Genomic DNA, 27,805 nt, shown 5'->3' with positions numbered 1-27,805 from the left:
CAGACGATGATTGAGAATAATCCATGACACTGGCAGGTCTCAGCTTGGCAAAGGGGGCAGTGCATGCTATAAATTCTGCAGGGTGCCCAAACTTTTGCAGATGCCATTGTTTTGTTTTCTGTTATTTTGAAAGTGTAAATGATAGAAATAAAATCTAACTTTTGTTGACATATTATAAGAATGTCTAATCTGTAATTTGATGCCTTTTGGAGATTTTTCCATCTTTCCTTGGCTTCTTTATGCACATTAATACAAATTTTTAGCTGGGGTGCCCAAACTTTCGATCCCCACTGTATATATATATATATATATATATATATATATATATATATATATATATATATATATATATATATATATATATATAATGTTTGGGGGTTCTAAGTTTCCTAGCAAAAAAAAAGTTTTTAAAAATCTAAAATGTATGTGAGAAGTGTCAGAACTGGCCGGGTAGGCAAGTAGTTAAAAATTATAAGTGGTCCTTTCACACGATGCCCTTATGAACATATTTATAAATCTATAGTTTGGTAGAGATAGGTATTTCCTGACAACAACTGATCCATAGCTAAACTACATGCATTAGAGGTGGTCAGCTTTCATAGTCTCAGCTCTAAGAGGAGTAATGTAATATCTGTTATGTAAGGATCCTTTAAAGGAATTATAAAACCTTATTTAGGGCCCACAGCCAAAAGGCTATTTATCTCTTCTGTGGTCTTCAACTCTATGCTCTTTACTACAATGAATGATCACAATCTCATATTAAACATCTCTTCCTAAAAGTGAGCCTTTTATATTCTAACAGAAGAAAATTTAAGCGATTATCATTGTACGTCATGCAGATTAAATCCATTACCACAGAAAACCAATGATCATTAATGATGAGATTATCAAGTGAAAACAAAAATTAAAGGTGGTTTGTCAGAGTGGGCAATGTGCACACACAATGAAGAGGCCACACAGTGTTGGAATGGAGTCACACAGTACAATGATGTACCAGTAGGAAGCAGAGATGGAGGTGCAGCCATGCCGACATCTGCTACACTGTGCCGTGGGGCTCTTTCAAGTTTCGGGTCTCCTCCAGTCTTTGCTAGAAACAAGGTGAACAAGTCAGGAGAACCACTGCACAAGGTTTCAGCAGAAATAGTGGCCAATTTCAGTAAGTTCCAACACTTTCCTGGCTAGCAATAACTTATGCTATAAAGTTACACACTTGTATGCTGATCATAACTCCTGATTAAGGATCTCTTGATCATGCCTGGGGGTTGAAGGAAATGGTTTCATGCTGCTATTTTCAAACATGCCATTTTGTCACATTTGAATATTTTACACAAAAAGTTTGCATATCTCACCAGATCAAAGCCTTTCCTAACTGTATCTGGCATTAAATACATAGTAAAGAATTTTCAGACTGATTTTCTATAAAAATATACCTTGTTCCTAGGGATCATTTGCAGGAAGTGACAACATAGCCAGTCATAACCATCCAGCATAAGCTAGTGTCCACTGGAGCCTGTTGCAGAAAACCAACACTGTGGGGGTTATTTACTAAAACTGCAGAGTGCAAGATCTGCTGCCGCCCTGCAGAGAAAACAATCAGCTTCCAGATTTTATGGTCAAATCCCAATTGAACAAGATGACGTTACAAGCTGATTGACTACCATGCACAGCTGCACCAGATTCCGAGTGCTCCAGTTTTAGTAAATCTACCCCAGAACATACTGCTGAGAATAGAGTCAGGTGTGTATGAGGAGCAATGGATGTCAAGCTGCACCTCTTCATGTACCACAACAGTATGTAAACCTAAAGACCAAGGTGGTCCGATCAAACTATTAATTTCACCAACAGATGCAAAGGATGTGAGCGCTGTATAACCTGTGTAACTGTATCCTCGGCTACATACAGTATACAGCTTTGTGCTCTCAAGAAGGACAGAAACTTTCACTCAGAGTCACAGTAAGCATTGCTCACCCATTTACAGGAAGTTTTTTTATTTTGTGAATGAATACAAAGCTTCCCCTGACTGGCTGAGACAGATTGGTGAGTCGATTAAGTCATGATCTCCACCTCCACCACAGCATATTCTATGAATACAAAGCTCCCTGCGAATGGCTGAGTAGCACTCAGTCCGCCTTGATTTTGTTCCAAGTGCAGAACAGGAAGTTCCTATCCCGCTGCCAAAACATAACTCTATACTAGGATTTTCCAACCTTCTCAACATAGAAGAACCCTTGAAATGACTTTCCATTCTCAGGGAACCCCTGTAAAAAATTACTATAGTGTACAACTCATGATACATTAGTGTGATGGACTGTGAGAAGAATGCGCCTTATACTTGTGGACATTGGTAAGAACTACCCCAGATAGCTATGTTGGTGTCAGTGGGAACTTATCTTCGAGGCTGAAAATGCTCAATTCTCAAGAAACACCTAGCACCCTCTGGAGTGTTCTTCGTATTTGGTCTCTGCTCCTCCCTTTCCTTTGGTTTAGTTCTTGCTGTATAGATAACCCACTCTTATATTCATTTCCAAGTAATGCATTTCAGCTTCTAGCCTCATGTCTTAAGGAAGCAGATCACATTATGATCTTTTGACCTATCCGATGTTCATTGTTGTAAGATTCTCTCAGTTTATGGAATAAACTTCACAAGATCTACACGGTGTCATCCCACACACACACACACACACTAAATAAAATATCCATATGCATGAAAATATTATTAATACATGATTTATGTGCAAAGAAGATCACCCCCAATATCAATCCATGCATCCCATATGGACTGATACTACAAATATAGATCAAAAAGTGATAAAAAAAAAAAAAAAGTCCAATCAAAGTGTATATCCAAATTCATATAGTGTCCAAAACTGTTCAGAAAAAGAGGGCAAAAAATCTTCTTCCCCGTATCACCAGCACTGTGCACGTCTTCACCCATATGCACTCACCAGAGGGCTAGAATACAAATGCATGTATCATAGCCAGCGTAGTAATTCCAGTGTTCCAATCCCTTATCACCTATTCGAAAGTCCTAAATGGAAAAAGGAGCTCACACCACATAGCCCAGATAGAAGTATATAGTGTAGTATGTTTTATTTAAAAAAAAAAAAAAACACAACTATTAAAACAAACCTAAAAACAACCACATGGATGCATCAATCTGTCTGTACTTACAGAGATGACCGCCGCTCCAAGTACCGGAATCGGTGGCACAATGTCAGCACGTAAGGCCCCTCCCAAAGCGTTTCGTACGCAGCACGTCCTCAGGAGATATGCCTACTGTCGATGTCAATCATAATCACCCTTAAATAGCCTCAAGGCTTCCAAATCGCTGAATGACACATGCTGAAGTCACGCAGCCGGTTCCAGTACTCGGAGCAGCTAACATCTCTGTAAGTCCAGACAAATTGTTTGATGCATCCACGTGGTTGTTTTTAGCTTCGTTTAACCGTTTTCCCACCACCCTATAGCAGAAATACTGCTACAGGGCGGCAGGGGTGTGCAGAATCATGTATATATTCACACACGTGATTTTGCATTTCTGGGTAGGGGGCACGTGAGCCGCCATTGGCGGCCTCAACGGTCGATCACCAGGTCGCGGTCGGTGATTGCCGTGCATCACCGACAAGGAAGAGAACAGTATGTAAACAAGACAGATCTCTCCCATCAGCTCCTTCACACTGCTTTGTATTGATCTGCATAGCAGAGCAATACAAAGCAATGTGCTTACACAATAAAACACAACACACAGTTAACTCTTTGATCACCCCAGATGTTAACCCCTTCCTGCCCAGTGCCATTACTACAGTGTCAGTGCTTTTTATTAGCACAGATCACTCTATTGGTGTCACTGGGGATGTCAGTGACAGTCAGTGTCGGAATGCCTGCCACAATCTCGCAATAGATCGCTAATCACTGCCATTACTAGTATATATAAAAAAAGAAAATTGCAGTATCTATACCGCCATTTGCAGATGCTTAACTTTCATGTAAACCAATTAATTTACATGGACTGGGATTTTTTTTTTTTTTTTTTTAGCAAAGACATTTTATGACGAAATTTGATTTTTTACATTTTTTTTACTGGACATGGTTAATAGCAAAAAAGTCAGAAAGTCAAAAATATAGTTTTTTTTTCCTCAGATTCGTTGGTCTTTTTTTTTTTAATAGCACAAAAAATAAAAAATAAAAAAAAAAAACACAGAGGTGGTATCAAATACCACTAAAAGAAAGCTCTATTTGTGGGAAAAAAGGACACATTTAATTTGAATGCTTCATTGCATGACCACACAATTGTCAATTATAGTAACGCAGCACCGTATCACACAAAATGGCCTGGTCAGGAAGGGGGTAAATACTCTGGAGGGCAAGTACTTAATAGAGTTTTTTAATAAAACATGCTACACTATATACTTCTATCTGGGGTCTGTGGTGTGAGCTCCTTTCCATTTAGGACTTCTTGTGGGTGGAATACAATTAATTTTTTAAATACAACACAGTTCAGAAAAAGTATGGTGGCACTCTGTATAGCACCACAAATGTGTGAGGGGAAAAGAATAAAAAAAAAAAAAAAAAAAAACACACTTGTTTACAGTCATATTATAAACTGAGGTGGGGTGTAAACCTACCGTATGGATACTGCAGCACAGACAGCGCCCCATTGCTGTACTCCTCATGGGAAAACTTGTCATTGCTGAGACATTTATCAAACTCATCAGAACCAACCAACACTGGAGTCCTAGAGGGAGAGTCTGGGGAAGACAAAATAAACAAACCGATATCAAGTTAATGATTGCAATCTCTACATAATAAATTTAAGATGCAGATCTTTTCAGTAATTTTCAGCAGATAAAAGGGGACTTAAATGCAAGACATATGACAATTCACATCCGCCCACCCATATAGATTATGGCTCAGTCTGGATCGATCTGAAAAACAGATGGATTTAGACTGAATGTTCACGTGAAAGGGCCCTTAACTAAATTATAATCTAATAAAAAAAGGAATCTGATAGCCACTTAAAAAAAAAAAAAAAAAAATCACAAAAAAGAGGAAGGTTTTAGAAGCTCTGTTTGGTTTTTATTCTCCAGATATATACAGGTATAAGAAACTGACAAAGCTCAAACTAGAGGAGCTGCAAATAAGCAAAATAAATACATGCATACATTGACATGCTATGGAGGTGTAGCTAATCCGCATTGCGATTATACCAAGTCTTTCAAAGAGCAGTCCTTAGTTCCATTCTATTCTGAAATGGTTAGAAGCAAACACCAAGAGAGGAAATAAAGCAGCACTTACGAATCAATGGCTTCCATTTGATTCTTGGCAGTGATATAATGGCATGCTTATCCTTCATTGTATCCAGGGCTGTGGGATTAACTGGAAATTTCTCAGACGGCCGGACAGATGACTGCAGATACAGCTGTCCACGATACATCCCTAAAAAACAACCAACGAGGCATGTCATATTTAAACATCCGTTGTACAACAGAAGCAAATTTGACAAGCATAAGAATGGTAGTCAATAGGACAACATGTTGCTCACATCAAAGGAAGTATAATAGAAATATTTTTAATTATTATTAAGCCTGTGTAGGATGAGGAATTGTTTTAAAACATTCTAGAAGTTTAACTAAACTCCCTGCGCCATTATAAACTGTCAGAAATGGAGTGCGCCACATTAAAGCAGGACTTTGTCCATAACAATTCGATTTACAAAAAACAAAACAAATGGTGTCCCAGTATGTGTTGTAAATCCCCTCCAGCATTGTTCCTGTTTCTTATTGCCAGAGGCTGCCATTTTTATTTTGCTGAAGCCCAGAGCAACAGTAAATCATCAAGCTGGCAGAAGATCGGCCTCTACATTTTCGGCGCAGTGCCAAAAAATAGAGAGAAACTGAGCTTGCGCAGAGCAGATTGTGACAGTGTATTACTGGATTATAGGCACTGTTGTCTAACGTAGCTATACCTGCAAAAGGGGCTAGCATAAAGTGATCTAGTAGGACTTCAATTTTATTACTAAAGTTCCACCTTAACTAAGCAGATACACCTGTTTCAGGTCCATATGCGCCACCCATGCCAGTTTCTATTTCAGAGTGAAATAGAAGCCTACAGAGATCTTCACCTAATTAACAGAGGAAATGCAGCAGTTTTCCATACAGAAAACTGTTACAGATTCCTGCCAGGTGTGACCTTGTAGTATGGGATGTGACCTGTTTGCCAATAGCTCGCACTTCCCTCACTCTGCCTGTGCAGTGATAACAATACACGAGCAGAGCTGGGGGTGGGAATGAGCAGAGAAATCAAGGCTTGCAGCTCCTGATCTCCATTCTCTGTGCTGCATCTGTCAGAGCCACAAAACGGATCGCTCTTAATTAACGAAGGGCTTTGAGCCCCTTTGTTAAATAGGAGCAGCATCTGCTCCATTTTTATGTTTACAAGAGTAGCACAAGCATTGTGCTTGCATCACTCTTTGTTAATTCCACCCATTGTTTCTATATACCACTGTTCTAACTCAGCCTTTCTCCCTGGTAGAAATTTCGAGTGACTACTCTGCCACTAGAACTTGCGTCTCCACTACAACATAATGGTCCCAGGCTACTCCAGGTTGTAGTATTCGCATACTAAAAATAAGCACAGAATAACATGTCAATATCACACAGATGGCCCATAGAACATGGAAATCTTGCCACTTACCCAGGTAGAAACTGGACTCTGTAGCTCCTCTAGCTGCTTCTACAATATCCTCCTCATCCTCCATAATATCTTCATCTGAGGTATAACTTGTGTCATCAAACAGACTTATAGGAAAGACCTTCCCATCTCTAACCAACCAGGCTGAAGCGATTGGAGTGCAGAACTACATAAGAATAAGACATTTTCTCCATTTATCCACAATTCTGCATGAAAGGTAGCATGTATAATTTATATATATCTGAAAGACTAGAGACAAATGTAGGTTTAGACTACAGAAGGAAAAAGCAGGACTGAGAAACCGTCAATGTAAAAATGTAAGCAGCTTAACTTAAAAACCCTTACCAATGCATTTGTTCCTGTGTCTAGTCTATAATTACTTTTCTACAGGGGCAGTTATATTCACTTACGCTGTTCCTTCTGCTAACCACTTCAGCATAATTGTGCTTTACGCTTCTCTTATCTCAGTGCAAATCTGTCATTTCAGGGTGGACAATGATACACAGCATACTGGACATTCTCTATGCCAACCTTTTTCAACCAGGGTGCACAGAACCCTGGGGTGCCTTGAGGTTTCTTCAGGGGTGCCTTGGCAAAATGCCTAAAAATTGTCCAATAATTGTGTACAAGCCAGAGGTTGATCAAGCCTGCCTCTTGGTTACACAAAGCAACGGATTTCATTATGCACCATTGTGACCTTCTAGCTGCTGGCATCCCAACAACCAATATCAGTTGCTAAGGAGGATGTTGGTCATCTGCACAACATCCTTGTTTGACACTCCTCTGCCCCTCTCCAGCAGCACTGGGATCACATTAGCTCAGTGATAGAGAAAAAACATAGGGAGAAGAGAATCATTGGAATATTAGTCAGTACCAGTGTGCAAAAGTGTATTTGATTTGGAAGAATAAATTACCTCTAATGTTCTACGTGTGTGGATGTTGACACATTATGTAAAACTATTACAATAGTGGATTACATTTTATAATGGGGTGCCTCAAGACTGTCCATAATTTTAAAGGGTGCCTTGACGGAAAAAAAAAAAAAAAAAAGTAAACACTGCTCTATGCAGTGGCTGGCTTCACATTGGTGCATTGTGGTAAAATGCACATTTTGCAGCTTATTAAAGCATCGAGTGGTAACACAAGATCAGCAGCAAAAAATCAAAAATTCTGAATGACACCCTCAAGGCAACACCTGTGCATTTCTTGCTGGCAGAATTTTTCAGAATGGATGGGCTACCTAAATGCAACACACTTTCACATGCCTGTGGTAATACTACATGAGGGAAGGGAAAAAAATTCCTGTTCTAGGGTGACAATGCTGCTTTTCCACAGATAAAGTATGCAAAATTAAAGGTTGTCACAGAAATACAAGTGTATTACTGGAAGAATCACCAGCTGAAAACGCAGAGAAAAAAGCCTGAAACAAAGAAACTAATGCAGGCACCACATCTAAGGATGCTTGATAGTAGTGAGTTTTCCCTTTTTATTTTGGGCAATTGAGGTTGGAAAAGGGCTTTATGAATTTGAGGAATAACCCCGCAAGTGAAAGGTTATATTGAATTTTGTCATAATGCACAGAACAATGTATTGTTATGACTGTAATTAAGCAGATGGTGGAATATGGATATGCTGACTAGTTCATTTATTACACTGTAATGTAGCACGGAAGGGTGAGGCAAAGCACACCCTCTTGTTATGTTTTATTCAGCTGGGCTGAACAGACTGTATGCCAAACTACCAGGACAAAAGTACAGTGTTGAATGAGAATGAGCACATTGGAAGGACCTAAAAAAAAAACACAGCCACTAAAGCTAAGGACTGGTAAACCGCAATATTTTTAAATGTATGATTTTTTTACATTTTGGTTTAGAACACTACATACAAAACACACACTCCACCTATGCATTCAGCATATACATAATATGTTGGTTGTACCTGGTGCTCCCACTCTAGGCTTCCCAGTTTTCTGTTAAAGGCCATGACCTTCCAATCAGCCACAGACACTTTAATGACTACGTCCTTTGTTCCGGTTTCCTGCTCATCAATGTCAGAAATGATTTTTGATTCGTCTGTGCCCCCACTGGGTTCCAGTTGCCCTGCAATGAACCCCACTCCTGGGTCAACGTCAGGGATGTAGCGCAGCTCAAAATGCCCAACGCTAAAATTCCACCTATGGTACACGGGATGTCAAATATAAATCATCAAATATCATCTTTACATGAAGTGAAGCTCACATCAAAAAAAAGCCCTACCCTAAAAATTACTGCAGGTGGGTGAAGGGAATAACTAAAATAGAATTAGCTAGAATGTGATACTAAAAGCTGCCAAACATCTAAATAAAATCTTAGAAAACAAATTATAAAAAAACAAATATCTAGATCTCTTAGATATCAGTTTTAAGTAGGCTACGTTTTTAAGACAAATGAGTCACTAAAACATACTACATAGCTAGTGCTATATAGCTGGCACACAAAAGGTTTTATATATATTTATTTTTAACTATTTTTCTTGAGGTGATTGTAGCCATATTAGTGCACTTGCGACAGAAACAATTGAGTACTGACGTGATACTTTTTTATTTGCACTAAAATACAATTTTGAGGACAAGCTTTCGGGGTATGTCCCCTTCTTCAAGGTCTAGGCCGTACTACTACAAAGTTTTAGCAGAATGTTAGAAGAGATGTTGAAAGGGGAAGGTTTTTTTTTTTATCCTCCCCCTTTCAACATTTCTTCTAATATTCTTCTAAAACTTTGTAGTAGTACTGCCTGGACCTTGAAGAAGGGGACATACCCCGAAAGCTTGTCCTCAAAATTGTATGTTAGTGCAAATAAAAAAGTATCACGTCAGTACTCAATTGTTTCTGTAACAATTTTTCTGTAATCCTGGGACTAATGGACATGGGGATAAGCTGTATCACATCTGCTGGACATGGGGATAAGCTGTATCACATCTGCCTGACAATAGCCAACGTGACAATGAGCAATCCCACTCCGACTATGCCTTAGATGTACTAAAATCTGCAACACACCCTGGTGCTGGATAATCAACCTTTGCCATGGTAGGTGCTTGGCAGCAGATGTGCTTCCAAAACTGCAAACATAAACCATTGTTCACAAGCCGCATACACTTCTTTTCAATTGTCCACCATGCGCTTTATGCTGGTCTCTCAGGGCAGGCAAGTTACTCAAAACGTGGGGAGGGTATGTCAGGTGACCATCCTGTCAGACTGTATTTTTAATCAGAATCTAAGCCCATAAAGTTTTATTTTAAAGCGAGTATGCAGAAAGTTAGCTGCCTAGGGTGCCATTGTCACAAAAAGGATAGTTATCCTTTAATAAAAACAAACAAAAGAAAAAACACAAAACACAACCATTCCATAATTCCATGAACGCTGCATTAGCATGCATGTATATACAGTATAAATTAGAACATCTAGCTAAAATACCGCATGATAAACAGCTTAGGTCTGTTAAACATACTTTTCGCTCCCACTGCGAGGCCCCACAGCACGCACTGTTTTCTGTTTCCGGTGCAACAAAAGAACATCATCCTGCTCCACCTCTTCTTCATTCCACCGACGACAGCCCATGGCTGAGCAGACATATTTCACCTGGAGTAACATTGTAAAGCATATTTGTATATAATACATGCCAACATAGAAACTTCACTGAATATTGTCACATGATAAGCACTGGTTCAAACCAGATCCAACTTTGAAATCGTGTGACTTCAAGTGAGGTCACATGATTTCAAAGTTGCACATCAGTGGGATTTCAGGTGCGACTTGGCAGACATATGTGCGACTTCATACACAGATGTCTATGCAAGTCCCACCTGAAATCATAAAACATATTGAAGGTGCTACTTTCCAAATCGGTGCAACTTCGATGGAGTTGCACAGATTTGAACAGTTCCATTGCAGACAATAGGGTGAGACTTGTCATGCAATGTGAAACTGTTAAATCACATGACAAGCTGAACAGAGGTGAACCAGGGCTAAATGTGGGAAAAAGTGAGTGGGTCGAGATTCACCTTGCCACTGCTAGCACTGAGCCCGTAGGTCGTAAGGGACTTTCCTCCAACCAACACAACATCATCACCAAACTTATATGACGACTCCAGAAGAGACTCCACTGTAAACGGAACAGCTTCCATACTCTCTCGATCACGATCCCACTGAAAGAGATCTCCATCCAGAGAGGGGATAATCATTTTATTGCCAAAAACCTAAGACAAGAGAGAAAGGAAAAATAAAAAAAATATTTGAGAGAGCTTGTATAAAAAAGGAAAAAAAAAAAAAAAAGTTCTACACTTTAGTCCATTAAATATTCTGAGAAGTTACATTAAAAAAAAAAAAAAAAGTTCTATTTGCTTTTAGAAGAATAGTTCAATAAATGCATAGAGGACTAAAAAATGTAATATGCTCAGTAGAAGTGAATTACTCTGTTAACCAGGAGTGGGTTGCCATTCATAAACAGTGCCCGCATTTTAAGCCTGTGCACGCTCTCTGGGAGCGCACGGTGCCCGCTGTGTCCGGAGGAACATCGATCACTGTATTGGCCGATCAGTGATCACATGAATAGTAGTAAGCAAGATGTAGTAAGCAAACAGTGCAAGATAAGCACTGTTTCTGAGAACTGCTGTACATCTGTGTTGCAGGGAGTCAACCAACTTCTGGCCCCTGTGATCAGGTATTCCAGCCCAGGATGATTGGACTACATTCCACAGTTCTTCTCTATTTCTTGGTTTTTCCTCAGAAACTGCATCGGACCAGTGCATACACACCTGGTTGTTTCACTTCTCTATTGCAAATTATTCAGCTTCAGAGCAACCATGTGTACTATCTGCAGTGACACGTAGAATTCTGCTGCTTTACAAAAAGGAAAAAAAAATTGAAAGCCAGGTGTACATACATGATGGAACGGATCTGTGTGTAATATAGTTCAAAGACAAAAACTAAAACAGCGCTATACCAAAAATAATCCAATACCAAACCAATCAATGCTGTTTAAATCTATACATTTATCCAACCAAATCCATGTTAATGGCATATGTATATTTTGTATGTACAGTTGTGTTCAAAATAATAGCAGTGTGTTGAAAAAAGTGAATAAAGCTCAAAATCCTTCTAATAGCTTTTATTTCCATACACACAAATGCATTGGGAACACTACACATTCTATTCCAAATCAAAACATGAAGAAAAATAGATCAAATTAGTGTTGTTCCTCTAAAAAATTTGAAGAAAAGTGAATATTTGACTGTTCAAAAAAATAGTGTTTGTATTCTTCTTTACAAATTCAAACATTCACTATATAAACTGAAAAATGTTTGAAGATTTTGCTTTCCTTTGAATCACTGATCCATGATCCCTGGTATGCGATAAATAGGCCCAACACCGCAGTATGAGAAACATCCCCATATCATGATGCTTGCACCACCATGCTTCACTGTCTTCACAGTGTACTGTGGCTTGAATTCAGTGTTTGGGGGTCGTCTGACAAACTGTCTCCGGCCACTAGACCCAAAAAGAACAATCTTACTTTCATCAGTCCACAAAATGTTGCACCATTTCTCTTTAGGCCAGTCAATGTGCTCTTTGGCAAATTGTAACCTCTTCAGCATGTCTTTTATTCAACAGTGGGACTTTGCGGGGGCTTCTTGCAGATAGCTTGGCTTCACATAGGCGTCTTCTAATTGTAACAGTACTCACAGGGAACTTTACACCTTCTTTGATCTTCCTGGAGCTGATTGTTGGCTGAGTCCTTGCCATTTTGGCTATTCTTCTATCCATTCAAGTGGTAGTTTTTCGCTTTCTTCCACGTCTTTCAGGTTTTGGTTGCCATTTTAAAGCATTTGTGATCATTTTAGCTGAGCAGCCTATTTTTTTTCTGCACTTCTTTATATGTTTTCCCTCTCCAATCAACTTTTTAATCAAGGTACACTGTTCTTCTGAACAATGTCTGGAACAACCCATTTTCCTCAGAATATCAGAGAGAAATGCACTGTAACCAGCATGTACAACATTTGCGGCCTTCCTTCCTTAAATAAGGGCAATAATTACCACCTGTTTTTCAAAGAATGAATGACCTCACTAATAGAACTCCACACTGCTATTATTTTGAACATGTCCCTTTCAATTAGTGATTCAATTACACAGAATCCGCAGCATGCATGTCATGACTGTTGGGTCTGTTGGATTTCTATTACTCTACTACACCTGCTAGTAAATTATTTGCCATGTAGAAATATCATTTCTACCAAAAACAGTGATTGATCAGGTTAGTGATGTCTGACTGCTATTATTTTGAACACAACTGTAAATAGCAAAAAAACAAAAAAAAAACAAATCCCAGTGGTGAATAAATACCACCAAAATAAAAGTTTTATCTGTCTCAAAAACATTCATATGGGTACAGTGTTGCATGATCGCATAATTGTCATTCAATGTGTGACAGCGCTGAAAGCTGAAAATTGGCCTGAACAGGAAGGGGGTATAAGTGTCTGGACATGAGGTGGTTAAAGTGGACTTATAATTAAAATTAATTCCTAAAAGGGATCATTATTGTGGAAAAACAATGCAGCCTGGTGAGTCTTAGGGTTCCTCCAGAGGTTGCTTGTGGTTCCTTCAGCTGTGGCTAACTGACCTCCCATCTGATGGTGCCTGCATAGTACAGGGGCCAGTACCATTTGGCAAGCTAGCAGAATGACACCAATGATATTTTTACCTCACTTTAAAGGTGGTATTCTGGCTACCGATGTAACGGGGGCAACTCTTCCCGCTGACCACTAATATAAAGAGCATTTTCCCCAAATACCACCAATGGACTAATTTTAGCAGGGGTTCCCTGAGACCTAAAAATTATTTTAGTCATCCTCTCGTGTACACAGATTGAGAAAGGTTTCTGTAGGATGAGCTCAATAAGGAAAAGCAGAGAGCAAAGGACTTGTCATTAGTATTGCTGCTCTCTCACCCTCTTCTCACAGGACACAAAGGCAGCAAGGGGACCCGTAGATTCCTGCTGTTGTTAATCAAATCCTGAGAGGATGAAGCGGGAGGGCAGGTCTGAGCTGCACGGTGTGTGCGTCTCTGAATGCACGCAGCCCGATTCTGGAGCATGCCTGCAGGAGTGCCCACAAAGCACACAGCTCGCTACGAGGATACTCAGAAAAGAGGAGGGGCAGACAGCGCTGGGAGGGGACCCCAAAATGAGGTTAGGAGCCGGTCTGTGCAATAGTATTTATGAATAAGTCAGGTGACGAAACATGTCAAAGGGAAGTGACGTCAAGACGCGTTGAGTAACAGGAAGTTGCCAGTCGGCAATCTTGGATCCTGGAAATTCCATTCACAGACACAGGAGGAGTGTTCCTGAGGATCTATGGAGGGTCTGTTCATAATTTTAATATGATGTGACATTTATGCAATAAAATTTATGTGGTATTGAAGAACTTCCTATTGCTGTTTGTGGTGTCATTATCCGGAGTCATTGAGAACATGACCGGATGAGTATTTACATGAACTTTATCAGTATAATCTGCTCAGCTTTGGAGGGAATCTATATGGTAATGGAGGAGGAATTTCCCACTTGCTAAGTTTGAAAAGCCATTTTTGGATTGGGACTTCCATGCTTGTTATATCCATGTTCTGGTAAGGGTGTTTTATCCTTACACTTAGAAGTGGACACGTGTTTACATGGTTTGCACACGGCATGAGAGTGTTTATAGCGGTTGGCACAGCTCACATTATACTCACCTGCATGAGTCACCACGTGTGGTTTAGTGTGATTCACATGCGTTTTGCAGTGATGTTGATATTACCTTATGTGTTTTTATGGTATCACACTATGTGAGTTCTCTCTTTTTTTGAGGTTCGATCTCCATAATCACTGGATCTACATTCGGCTGGAAGCCTTTTTGCGGACTGTCTTTCTGGAGGATTTTTGTCTATTCTGTTTATTTTATTATATTTTATTTTTTATTGTGGACAATATAATTTTTGGACAGTAGTATTTATTTATTAGTGTTATTTAGTATATTAGCACTATATATATATATATATATATATATATATATATATATATATATATATATATATATATATATATATTTGTGCAATAGTATTGCCCAGAGCAGGTAAGTAGAATATGTTTATTATTTGAAGAAAAAAAAAATAGGACTTTAGAATGGCTTTAAAAGTAAAATGAACTATGGAGCACAAGGTTCAAATGGGCTGCAGTCAAAAAAAAAAAAATTATATACACAAACACTGCACTCCAATAAACAAATTCCTTGATATGCCAAGTAAAGAATGCATACAAAAGCCTAGATGTGTGTAATGTACTGGGAGAATGGAAGAGACAGATGTGCTCAGCTGCTGTATTTCACACAGTCAATGAGTGTTTGAATATTTATGAATCACATTGCTGTGGCACCACACTGCTCTGCATGGGCCCTGGAGACCAAGGAAAGTGGGGGGCACTTGCAAAGAGTGGCGTGTGGAGCCCCTGCAAATGAAGGATGACATCATCCCTCTGTATACAGCATTACCTCATCTCTTAATCCAATGAGTCACCAGATCTGACAGCAGAATGCTGCGTATTAAAGGATCCGAGACTGCGGCACAAACACACAGGGTCACACTCCGCCACAGACATAATTAAGCTGCCTGACAGATGAGGATTAAGTGATGATGTGTATTCCCTGCAATAGAAGGACAGTTCATCTTGAGCAGATCAAGATAAATCCTAAACGGACCATCAATCATGTGACTATCTCAACACTGCTCAGACGATACAATGATTGTCTATGGAATGTTATTCTATTGGATGTTCTATGAAATATCATTCAACAAAATAGTTTTATTTACCACATATAAGAAAGCACCCTCTCTACAGTGACAGCAGATAAAAATTAGACATTTTAATGAAGGCAATGCTATTTTTTTTTTTTTTTTAGGAGAATACATTTTATTTTATGCCTCCCCCAAAAAAATATTCAAATTACTAGACACACAAGCACAAACCTGGAGTTGCTGCCAACAGCAATACCTATGTTGTATACTGTTTGTAAACAATGTGTGAGAGTACCTTTTCCTGAATTCACTTCAGTCTGGTCATGTGATGCAGAAGCTTTGATTCTCCTGTATCAGAGAGTGCTGGACAATGGAGCTGAATCTCCGGAGCCATGACATCACCCGCCGGCTTCTATTGCCCCGGCATTGTCGGTCCTTCCACCTCTCCCTTTGCAGCAACCACTGACGCAGGGGAGCTGCTGCCTCTGCATCACATGAGCGCACTGAAGAGTACACACAAACATTATACAGCATAGATAGGTGGGGGGGGGCAGTGTTTGTTTACAGACTTACAATACGCAGCCTAAACTTCCGCTAATATCTCCTGTTCAGGAGAAGACAACAAAAGATCCCCGCAAATCTCCTAAATGAATCAGAAACGTTCTGTATGTGGCTTGCCTCATATTGTTTGACTGTTCCTGGGGTCAGACTTTCCTTTATAAGCCTTTTCTCCGAGACATTAAAGTGGAACGTCACTCTCTCAATCAACACGATTTTTAATCCCTATGCTGCTGGCATTAGTAAAAATAGATAAAGGTATATTATATTTACTCGTTTTTAACTTCTTTTTTTTTTCCCCTTTCTTCAGGTACGTGATGGTTTTCAGATCTAGGCAAATTATATCATACATCCCTAGAGTCTTCAGGTGGGGTTCTCAGCTGAGCTTCCTCCTGCATGCCTGAGCTAAGGGCAGATGGATTCCGGGAAGTAAAGACTACATGAATCACCTGCCCTTTCTTGAGATGGCTGTGGCCAGAAATGCTAGGGAGAATTTTTCAAAAGCACAGAGCCATGGATAGATTGGGGGGGGGGGGGGAGGGTTTGTTTTAAATATTGATCTCTTGACAGCGGCTCCACGCATATATGCTGCCCTGTTAAAACTAGTTACCGTGCTGAGAGCGAACTCCCTGCACGGTAGCCGGCGGTGATCGGTAAGCTCCTGACGCATACTTACGATCGGGCGCTTTACGATCATGTGACCGCTGTAACAGCCAATCATGACCCGAAGTCTCGCCTCTGCCTCCCGGCTTTTAGAACCCTCAAAGGCCTAGGAGGTGGTCGGCACTAAATGGTCAAAAAATAGTCAAATAATGTTTTTCATTTGTGGTGCTCAGATGCAGTGCATCAAAAATGCATGCATGGTGTCTTCCATGTATTCCAATGGTCCTAGTACACACCAGTGCAATCAGTTTCAGTGCGTTCCAGAGCAGGGAAAAAAAAAAAAGAAAAAAAAAAAAAAGTAGAACATGCTGCATTTTTTTGTGCACAGTACTGCATTGGAACACATCAGAACGCATCAAAATGCTCCGGACGGAGTGTGGTGTGAACTGTAGGCAAAAACACATCCAGAGTGCAATTTCATGGTGTGAACTGGTCCTACAAAGCTTTCCACTTTGGTTATGATTATAATACAGGATTTATATAGCACCAACCGTTTGCTCAGCGCAATATAACGGGAGATAATACAGTTCAATACAAGGGCCTGATCCTTGGAGCTTACAATCTAAGAGGGAGGGGCTGGTGGTACAAAAGGTAATAACTGTGGGGGATGGACTGGTAGGAGGAATAGAAGATTCCAGTATTAGCTGAAGGCAGGATAGTCTTCCCTGAAGAGATAGGTTTTCAGAGATAGCCTAAAAATGAGCAGAGTAGGCAATAGTCTGATAAATTGGGGTAGAGAGTTCCAGAGGATGGGGGAAGCTCTGGAGAAGTCCTGGAGACGAGCATGGGAAGAGGAGACTAGGGAGCTAGAGAGCAGGAGGTTGTGGGAGGAGCGGAGAGGACGGTTTGGGTGATATTTGAAGACAAGATTGGTGAAGTAATTTGGGGCAGAGTTATAAATGGCTTTATATGTTATTGTTAATGTTTTGAATTTTATCCGTTGGGCAATGGGAAGCCAGTGGAGGGATTGGCAGAGAAGGGTGGCAGATATGGAATGGTTAGTAAAGTAGATGATGACTGCTCTGGAATACAATGTCACAGCTGCCCTTCAGGCTTTCTTCAGAAAGGTGACAAATTTACCAAGCACCCTATGCTAGTCCATGGAGATACAGCGGCTGTACGGACTCACGTTTGACAGGTAGGTAGGGGTGGGTGCATGGCCCTGATCATAGACCATGCAGATCTGGGACCGAGCACCCGTCCCTGCAAGCCATTCAATCAAACATGGATGTGTAGGCGAATATGTACAGCTACTGGGTCTCCGCTAAACCAGGCTGCCTACACACAGTTCCACATTGCTCCAGACAAAAGCATATGGCTTTTCATGCTGTACAATCCCATGCGCCCATGTGAATGGGTCCCAAGCGTGCACCGATCCAAACAAAGTTCCATGCAGCGTGTTCTGACTCTGGTGCTGCAGATAATATCTGTTTGTTGTGTTGGGACAGCTGGTCAGATATCTCCCTGGAAGACAAATGCTGTTCTTCATCAAGCAAACGTGTGCTAAAAGACTTACAGCAAAACACTTTATAAAAAGGAGCCACTTGCAACCAACATGCACAAACCACATCTCAACAATCACTGCCACTGTAAAAGGTGACTTGGTATGATCTACATTACAGCAAAGTGGTTTGGATACATACAAATTCTAAAACATGATTTTATATCAGTGGGATCTTTTAGACGTAAGGGGAAAACCTGTCAGTACTGCAGGGTGCACACAACACGGTCAGAACTTCGGTTGCAGGACACAAATACTCCATAAAAAGGAGTGTATTCATTGTAACACATGACATGTGCTCTATGTAGTAGAGTATCTTCTGTGATCTCTGCATGTGGGCTGCACTACCCGCCCCTTGAGGCAAGGTTTGGGGAACATTACAGTGAATGTTGCAATACGGATTCTCTTCAGCTCTCAAATATGCACAAGCACTTATTACAAATACATGCTAGAGATATGATCTCCTTCTCCTCCCTTGGGGTTGAAAGAGAGTGTTCCGGTTAATCAGAGGAAGTAATCTACATAAAAGACAATTTGAGTGAAAGGTGTTCAGAATCCACACATTGGGATCCAACATTCCTCTTGGCTTTAAAGTGATAGTAAACCTTCAATTTTTTTTTTTTAACCACTTGCCTACCGGGCACTTATACCCCCTTCTTTACCAGGCCAATTTTCAGCTTTCAGCGCTGTCACACTTTGATTGACAATTGCGCGGTCATGCAACACTGTACCCATATGAAATTTTTATCATTTTTTTCTCACAAATAGAGCTTTCTTTTGGTGGTATTTAATCGCCGCTAGGCACTTTACTTTTTGCGCTATAAACAAAAAAATTGCAAAAAAAGTTGAAAAAAAAAAATAAGTTTCTTTGTTTCTATTATAAAATGTTTCAAACAGGTAATTTTTCTCCTTCACTGATGTGCGTTGATGAGGCGGCACTGATAGGCGGCACTGATGATGGGTACTGATAGACAGCTTTGATAGGTGGCACTGACTGGCATCACTGCTGGGCACTGACTGGCGGCACTGCTGGGCACTGACTGGCAGCACTGCTGGGCTGCACTGATGGGCACTGGTGGGCACAGGTGGGTGGCACAGGTGGGTGCACTACTGGACACAGGTGGATGCACTGCTGGGCACAGGTGGGCGGAGTTAGTGGGCGCAATGCTGGGCACAGGTGGGCGGAGTTAGTGGGCACAGGTGGGCGGAACTTGTGGGTGGCACTGCTAGGCACCGATCATCAGTGCCCTGATGATCGGTGCCAATCCCTGCTTTAACAACTGCTGGTTCTCGGCAGTACTTTCCTCACGATCTGACAGCGCGAGGAAAGTGCAGCCAAGAACTGGCAATTGCATTTCCCGGTGATCAGCGTGTCATTGGACACGGCTGATCACGTGGTAAAAGGCCGCTGTGATTGGCCTTTTACCACATCACATGATCAGCTGTGTCCGTAGGACACAGCGATCACGGAGATCGCCGGGTGCGCGCCCCTGAGCGCGTTCTGGGAGGATGTCATATGACGCCCACCCAGAACTGGCCGGCCGCAGTGCAGCCGTCATTCGGCTATCTGCAGTCAGCAAGTAGTTAAATGAAAAATATCAAACATGTTATACTTACCTGCTCTTCGCAGTGGTATTGCACAGAGCAGCCCCGATCCACTTCTGCTGGTGCTCCTGGCTTCTCCTCTTCGGCGTGTGCCACCATAGAAAACCACTTTCTATGGGGGCACTGAAGTGAGCTTGCTCCTGAGCTGCCCTGTCTGTGTCTATAGACACAGAGTGCGTTTCAGCTCCACCCCCTGCTCCCTCATCACCGAATTTGATTGACAGTAGTTGAAGCCAATGGCTCCCACTGATAGCATTCTGCTCAGGGAGAAAAGAGTGGAGAGCCTCTGCTCTCATGCACATCGCTGGACCGAGATCAGGTTCAGGTAAGTATTAGGGTGGACTAGCACAGACCGTGATCAGGCTCAGGTAAGTATTAGGGTGGACTAGCACAGACCGTGATCAGGCTCAGGTAAGTATTAGGGTGGACTGGCAGAGAAAGTTTTTTACCTTAATGCACAGAGTGTATTAAGGTAAAAACCTCAAGGCTTTAGAACTACTTTAATCATTGTTGAGAAGTGCATTTATTATTGAAATAATGAAATTATTGTAATTTGGATATTTGTCAATTACTGATCCAGTTTTTGTCATGTATGTTGTGATGTGGCCTTTATTTTATTTTTTTTTATAGTGTTTTGATTTTAGCCCCTTTTTGTATTGTAGTTTGCATGGGTAATCTGTTGCATTATGACCTCTCCCAGGAGGCTGGGCAGTTTAGGTGATAATCACTCACTTTTGTATGTTTAAGCCAGCTATGACTAAGGCTGTACAAAGTCAAAATGAGTACGCAGACCGTTTTGTTTTAAATGTTTTTGGATGTAATAAAAGTATCAGAACGTGTCGCTGTTTGCAGGACTTTTGCATTACAGCTTAATGGTTAGTACTTCTGCCTTGCAGCACCGGAGTCTTTGATATGAATCCCAGCCAGGACACTATATGCATTAAGTTTGCATGTTCTTCCTGTGCTAGCACAGGGCTTTGGTATGATCTATGGGCACGAGGTGAAAAAAAAAACAAAACAAAAAAAACAAAAACAAAACATAATTACAGCGCAGTCTATAGCAACAAATTCTTTGATTTGTCAATAAAGAATTCAGACAAAACCTGGATGTGTTTAATGTAAAATACCTTTTTTAAAATAAATTTCAAACCAACATGCACAAACCTCGAGCACAGCACAAGATTTAGGTCACATACAATGATAAATGATGCATTTGTCATAGTGATACAGCCTCTTCCTCTTGATTACGTCTTTATCCTTTTCCCTGCCTCAGTATATTCAAAGCAATGAAGAACAAGCATACCTCTGGTTTACTAAGGCTGGATGACACAAGAGAACCCGACCCCACATCCAAGTCCCATTGCTTTCTCCCATGGTTTTCAGGATCCAGGGCTGAAATTCTTCCATCCAATGTACTGATTATGATCAAAGACCTGAGGGAAAAAAAAAAAAAAAAAAAAAAGGAAATCGTTTTTACTCATGTCACTTACATACTGTATACCAACAACGACATAGTTCTGAAACGTACCACAAAAAAGTACCAAATGTAGAGGGAAAATGGCTTTTTATATATCACTAAGCACTATTCAACAAATATTCGTACGTCAATGACCGGCGCGGGACTCGTTCTATAGATGCAGGTGAAGTACACACTACTGCAATTATCGTGTGCTGAATGCACCTCAACACTACCAGACAGAAGCAGGGTGGATAAAAATCAATGATAAAAAAAAAAAAAAAAAAATCAGATTTTTTTTATTTAAATTGGATTTTTTTTTTATTTAAAAATCGGATTTTTTTTAAATAAAATGCTTTTTGAGGAAAATATATTACCATCCAAAGGTTATTCCATCATGAAATAAAGATTAGTTTTTTTAATTATGTAGAATAAGGCTGTATATGTTTAATTTGTTTGGTAATAAATTCCATGAATCCATTCACAATGTCAGGCTCTTCCAGAGGTTTTTGTAAGATTATTGGGCAGTTTCTCTGCCTACAAGATATTATCACAGATGATTGGTTTACTTTTGCAGTTCTCAAAACTGAATTGGACTCAGCGGAGATCACATGCCTCTTCTTCACAGCAAAAATGTTATAACATGAACAGAGTTAAGAAAAAGACCTTCATCCTAACTTCTACAAACCTATGAATACAGAATCAACCCCTTCACTGCCAAGGTGCAAGAAGTTCAGTGAATAGAATAGAAACAATATTTTTCTGATTGTTTGGAGTGGAATAGATCTGCACAAGAAGAAAGTGAAACTAAGTGTGAGGAGGAGGAAGGGGCTGACAGTGCGAGGAGGGAGGGGCTGACAGTGCGAGGAGGGAGGGGCTGACAGTGCGAGGAGGGAGGGGCTGACAGTCTACGTTTCTTAAAATATATATATTTTGTTTAGCCAAATTAGTTAAACATGGATGTTTAAGCAAATCACATATGCTGGAATGTTATTGTTTCAGTTGAATAAATCTATTTAAATTGTTATTATTAAGGGAATGATTATTTTTCTCCTTCCTAAGTACAACAGAAAAGTTGTCCAAAATATGAATGATTAACCTATTAAACTGGGGATAAAAAAACTAATATGAAAAGTTGTTATTCTAAAAATCTTCATCTTCTTGCATATTAAAGTTATAGCAGCAAGAATTAGTCTTTATGTAGAAAACTAGGATTTAAATCAAGCCTGACTAGTGATTTAAATCAGTTTGATTTAAATCAAATCCACCCTGACACACACACACCAGTAATGTTACCGACACACACAAATGCTTGTCTTACTATTTTGAAATCCCCTTCGTGTGTTTTCAGTGAACATACAATCTGAGTTAGCAATGCAATATTCACCTTTAAAGCCCAATTCCAGCTTCAAAAAGTAAAAAGGCTCATTTACAGCAGAACACCAGCATTCTTGTATGTTTAAAAATGTTGCATTATGCAACCCACTCAACATTAATGTGCTGTAATTCACGTCAAGGTGAGAACACACACACACACACGTTATCGAGGTGTCTATGGGGTAACATTCAAAAATGAATAGAACTGGCATGATAAAATAGCAAACGTGGTAATGCAAATGGTCAGAATAGCACCAGTTGCACAGTTCCCGATGTACACAGGACAATATCTTCTGGCACACTGACTTGTGTGCAGCCTTGTGCTGCTGCCTGTTGGCATGTTACAAAACTAGCTTTTTTGATATTACCATGTACACAACAAACAATCACCTTAAAAATAATTGTATATAAAATTTTAAAAATATTTATTTCACAAATGCAACCATTCATGCCCACTTTTACTAGCTTTTGTTTACAAAAAAAAAAAAATTAAAGCTGATGCATTTCCTTTAAATCAGACATTCCTCAAAATGAACGCAGTGCAAAAAGAGTAACTGGAAGTGCGCACATATGCGTGAAATCCTAATAATTCATGCCATCTATAGACACCTCCCCCAGTGTCACACAGTCACTGGAAGATACAAATGTAAGAATGTAGATCTTACCTAGAGACATGCAGCACACCAATGTTGAGTTTCTGGATCATCTCTGACTACTTCGCTGCACTAACTCGCACACAGCAGGACGGCTCTGAAGCACAGCTGACCACACAACTGTTTGCCTATGTGAGAACTAATTCCGGTGTTTGGTCACATGAGTTTGCTAAGCTGCAATGTAAACAGATTACATTCATCCCAGGACAAGATAACAGATCAAGCATGGGATCACCAGATATTTAACCCTTAGACGATGGAGTGAAACTTTATGCTCTGTAGATTTTAAAAGACTCAGCAAACACAGATCTTTCCACCAAGAAGTAAACCAAAACCATGAACAATCAATCTCCAAAACAGCGCATGAACACGGGGGGGGGGGGGGGGGGGTGTTACACAAAGGGGTTGATTTACTAAATAGACTGCACTTGCAAAGTGCATCTGCTCCAGAACTTAGTAAATGAGGCAAAGCTTCACTTTGCAAGAATACCCAAAGATATGCAAGGAAAATTAAAAAAACAAACAACAAAAAAAAAAACCACACATGATTGGATGATGGAAGTCAGTGGAGCTTCTGCTCATTTAGCAAGCTCTGGAGCAACTGCACTTTGCAAAGTCTAATTCCCTTTTGTAAATCAATCCCAATGTAAGTTTAAAGTGTTACTAAACCCACAACAGTAAAATCAGTCTGTATATGCAGTAAAGCATGCTTGTTATACTCACTGTGGAACCTAAGGGGTTCATCCCTGGCACTATGTAAAAAAGCTGTGTGATCCTGTCTTCTCTGCCCCTACTCTTGTTCAAATGTCCACGCTGATAAGACCGACTGAACCTGTAGCCCTTCTGCACATGCTCAGTTTAGTGTGTATTGCCAGCCGGTTTTTTTCTTCTTGGGAGTACATGTGATCAGCACAGGGCCAATCAGCACTGTCCAAACAGAGGTTTGGGGTTCTACATCCTCCTAGAGCAGAAAGAAAACTCCTCCTACAAGCTTTAACCAGTGCTCTGCTGAAGTCACAAGACTGCTCTAACTGCTGATATGAAAAGGTATTTAGCAGTTTATATTTACTAAGAAAATTGCATTTCCATGTTCTCTGTAATGTGGGAAACCAGATATAGTGAATGTAGGGTCCGGGGTTTAGTAACACTTTAATTGTTCTAATAAAGAAGTGATGCATATAATCTCCAACCAACAAAATTCCTTCCAGTATTGAAATCCCCTGAACGCCTTACTACACAATGAGACTGTCACACAACTGCTGCAAAATAAAGGCAGCCATAGATGATTCGAAAACTGAACGAAAATACTTGACGATTGTCGAATCATTCGCTTTTTGCATCTTTAGTGTGCCAGCTATGACACACAATTTTTGTACCATACCCAAAAAGGTAGCTTCATCATGTGATCATCCTGATCCACACCCACGTACCTTCCGCACTTAACCAAATTCATGCCTCGATGCATTCATCATGTGACAACCCTGACCACTGCATAGGTACCTTCATCATGTGACCATCTCGACCCATACCCAAAAAAAAGGTAGCGTCATCAAGTGACCATCCTGATTCATACATGGGTAGCTTCATCAAGTGACCATCCCGATTCATACATGGGTAGCTTCATCGTGTGACCATCCTGATTCATACATGGGTAGCTTCATCAAGTGACCATCCTGATTCATACATGGGTAGCATCATCAAGTGACCATCCTGATTCATACATGGGTAGCATCATCAAGTGACCATCCTGATTCATACATGGGTAGCATCATAAAGTGACCATCCTGATTCATACATGGGTAGCTTCATCGTGTGACCATCCTGATTCATACATGGGTAGCTTCATCGTGTGACCATCCTGATTCACACATGGGTAGCTTCATCGTGTGACCATCCAAACCCATACCTAGAAACATTCATCATGTGACCATCCCAATCCATACCCAAAAGGCACCTTCATCATGTGACCATCCTGATCCACACCCACGTACCTTCCGCACTTAATCAACCAAATTCATGCCTCGATGCCTTCATCATGTGACAACCCTGACCACTGCACAGGTACCTTCATCATGTGACCATCTCGACCCATACCCAAAAAAAAGGTAGCGTCATCAAGTGACCATCCTGATTCATACATGGGTAGCTTCATTGTGTGACCATCCTGATTCATACATGGGTAGCATCATCAAGTGACCATCCTGATTCATACATGGGTAGCATCATCAAGTGACCATCCTGATTCATACATGGGTACCATCATCAAGTGACCATCCTGATTCATACATGGGTAGCTTCATCAAGTGACCATCCTGATTCATACATGGGTAGCTTCATCGTGTGACCATCCTGATTCATACATGGGTAGCTTCATCATGTGACCATCCTGATTCACACATGGGTAGCTTCATCGTGTGACCATCCAAACCCATACCTAGAAACATTCATCATGTGACCATCCCAATCCATAACCAAAAGGTACCTTCATCATGTGACCATCATGATCCATACACAGGTACCTTCAATCATGTGACCATCCAAATTCATATTTAGGTACATGTGACAATCCCCATTCCTACACAGGTACCTTCATCATGTGACAATTCCGAAAAATTCATGGGTGTATCATGTGACCATTCTGATCCATACCAAAAAAAATAAAAAAATAAAAAATAAAAAAAAGGATACCTTTATAATTCATATTGAAAATGCTTTTGTTGAAAACTTGTGAGCCACTAATAAGGTATTAACTGGATCGCTGACATAAATCACATTCTCATGTAATGTGTATATACAAATCTATAAACCAAATATGTCGTGCTCCCAACACAAATCATACAGTGTTAAACCAATTCCCACAACACAACTAATTATAAAAAAATATATGTGCCCCCTTAATTTATAATCAATAGGTTATAAACTAATGTTAATATAACAAATGACAATCCCAAGATTACCCCACTGGTCACATGGCTTCTTCAGGGGGTTGTGATTGGCTAATCACACCCCCCTGATGAAGCCACGTGACCAGTGGCGTAACGCGTAGGGGAGGGGCTACGATGTCACTCTGCACCCGAGGACAATGGCGAGTATACTCACTGTGCGGTGCACACAGACAGAGATTGTTGTATCTAAAAGGCGCTATATGCTTTTATCTAATGTGAGTGAAATATTTGGGCACCTTAATAAAGGTTTACTTTTTATAAAAGCATAAAGCACTATGTCCATATTTCTTTCCTTGCTATATGTTTCGGAGGAATATCTAGGAGAGGATTGAGGAGGAGATTTACAGCACTGAAGCAGGGAGTGATCCTTGCAGGGATATCAAGCACACGAGGAGAGGAGTGCTGAGAAGCACTTAGGAGATACCCACCACCTATTCTATGGTGCAACAAATCATATCAGGTTCCATTTGTGAACAAAAAGCGTAATCAGCCTATCTACTAGTCTTATAAGGGGGTGAGCGCACAACGTAACCATAATAAGGATTCATAATAAGGCCTTAGATCTGCATGCTGGAAGCTACTAAAGCAACAGGATCTGGACTTTCCTACCACTGGCCGGCACATGCACTCTGAAGGAACGGCATATCCGTGCGGTTCCTTCAGAGCCATGTGCCGTGGCCCAGGACTCCTGTCAGAGGGTCACAGCTTGCGAACCCAGAAGGAAGACCGGTGAAGATGGAAGCTTGTATTGCAGTGACAGCGTGCCGCGTGAGGGCTTCGTTTTAAGAGTTTTCCTATATACTCCCAGAGGATATTTGGATAAAGAGCCCTCACCCACAGAACCTGCACTTTGAAGGGACCTTTGAACGTGTCTCACATCTGAGTACTACACCTGAGACGTGACCAGAAGGCGTACAGGATCCTGACCCCTACATGAGTACTGATGACCTCGTACACACCAGGTGAGACAGGCATATCTCAAAGGCGTATTTTGTACGCACTTCTGGTGAGTGCGCAATTTACTCATTCATTGTAATTCATCTACCACTTTGGATCAAGTCCTCCATGCACCTATTTTTAGGATCACATTGGATCCTCACGTGGGCTTCTCCTACCTTAGGACATTCATTTTATTTATTATTAGTCACTATTAGTGACATGTGACTTTGTTTTATCCATTGATTCATCATATATCCAGTCTGTTACTTGATTTCCAGCGCTGCACTTACTTTGTTATATGTCATTTTGAAGGTGTTGTTTGGTTACCTTTTAGTGTTCTAGCCGCTATATCCTACTTCTGATAGCGCTCGTATTACCGCGTTTTTACCTATGTTTTTTGAACACTCATCAGCTGATTTAATCATTGAGTATGCGGCTTCTTGATCTTTAAGTCCTTGCCTATTTTTGCAGTTTAGACTGGTGCTACGACCACTGTCCCAGGTTTCCTGTTTTAGGGTGGCTCCTTTCTCTTTTATATCCTAAGGAGCTACCCTTGCATGCAGGGACTAAAGTTGTGTCTCCCCACACTGTGTACATCAATAGAAACACACAGCCCCATAGCC

General features: G+C 40.6%; 1 protein-coding gene across 2 annotated transcripts in view; it reads right to left on the bottom strand.

The window, feature by feature from the left end:
• EIF2AK3 (eukaryotic translation initiation factor 2 alpha kinase 3) overlaps window positions 1-27,805 on the bottom strand; it is an 82,938-nt gene that overhangs the window by 34,607 nt on the left and 20,526 nt on the right. Inside the window, exons 2-9 of one of the 2 annotated variants that reach the window (XM_089656414.1) lie at window positions 21,116-21,245; window positions 10,727-10,921; window positions 10,174-10,304; window positions 8,629-8,863; window positions 6,694-6,856; window positions 5,296-5,436; window positions 4,626-4,748; window positions 995-1,087 (exon numbers count right to left, since the gene is read on the bottom strand). In XM_089656414.1, coding sequence (XP_089512540.1) covers window positions 995-1,087; window positions 4,626-4,748; window positions 5,296-5,436; window positions 6,694-6,856; window positions 8,629-8,863; window positions 10,174-10,304; window positions 10,727-10,921; window positions 21,116-21,245 — 1,211 coding nt within the window. The remainder of the gene's footprint in view (window positions 1-994; window positions 1,088-4,625; window positions 4,749-5,295; window positions 5,437-6,693; window positions 6,857-8,628; window positions 8,864-10,173; window positions 10,305-10,726; window positions 10,922-21,115; window positions 21,246-27,805) is intronic. The other variant, XM_089656415.1, reaches the window with a different exon arrangement.

The sequence above is a fragment of the Staurois parvus genome, unplaced genomic scaffold, assembly GCF_062004578.1.
Source record: "Staurois parvus isolate SC_StPar_1 unplaced genomic scaffold, SC_StPar_1.0 ptg000903l, whole genome shotgun sequence".
NCBI lineage: Eukaryota > Metazoa > Chordata > Amphibia > Anura > Ranidae > Staurois > Staurois parvus.
This window is presented reverse-complemented; position numbering and strand designations above follow the sequence as displayed.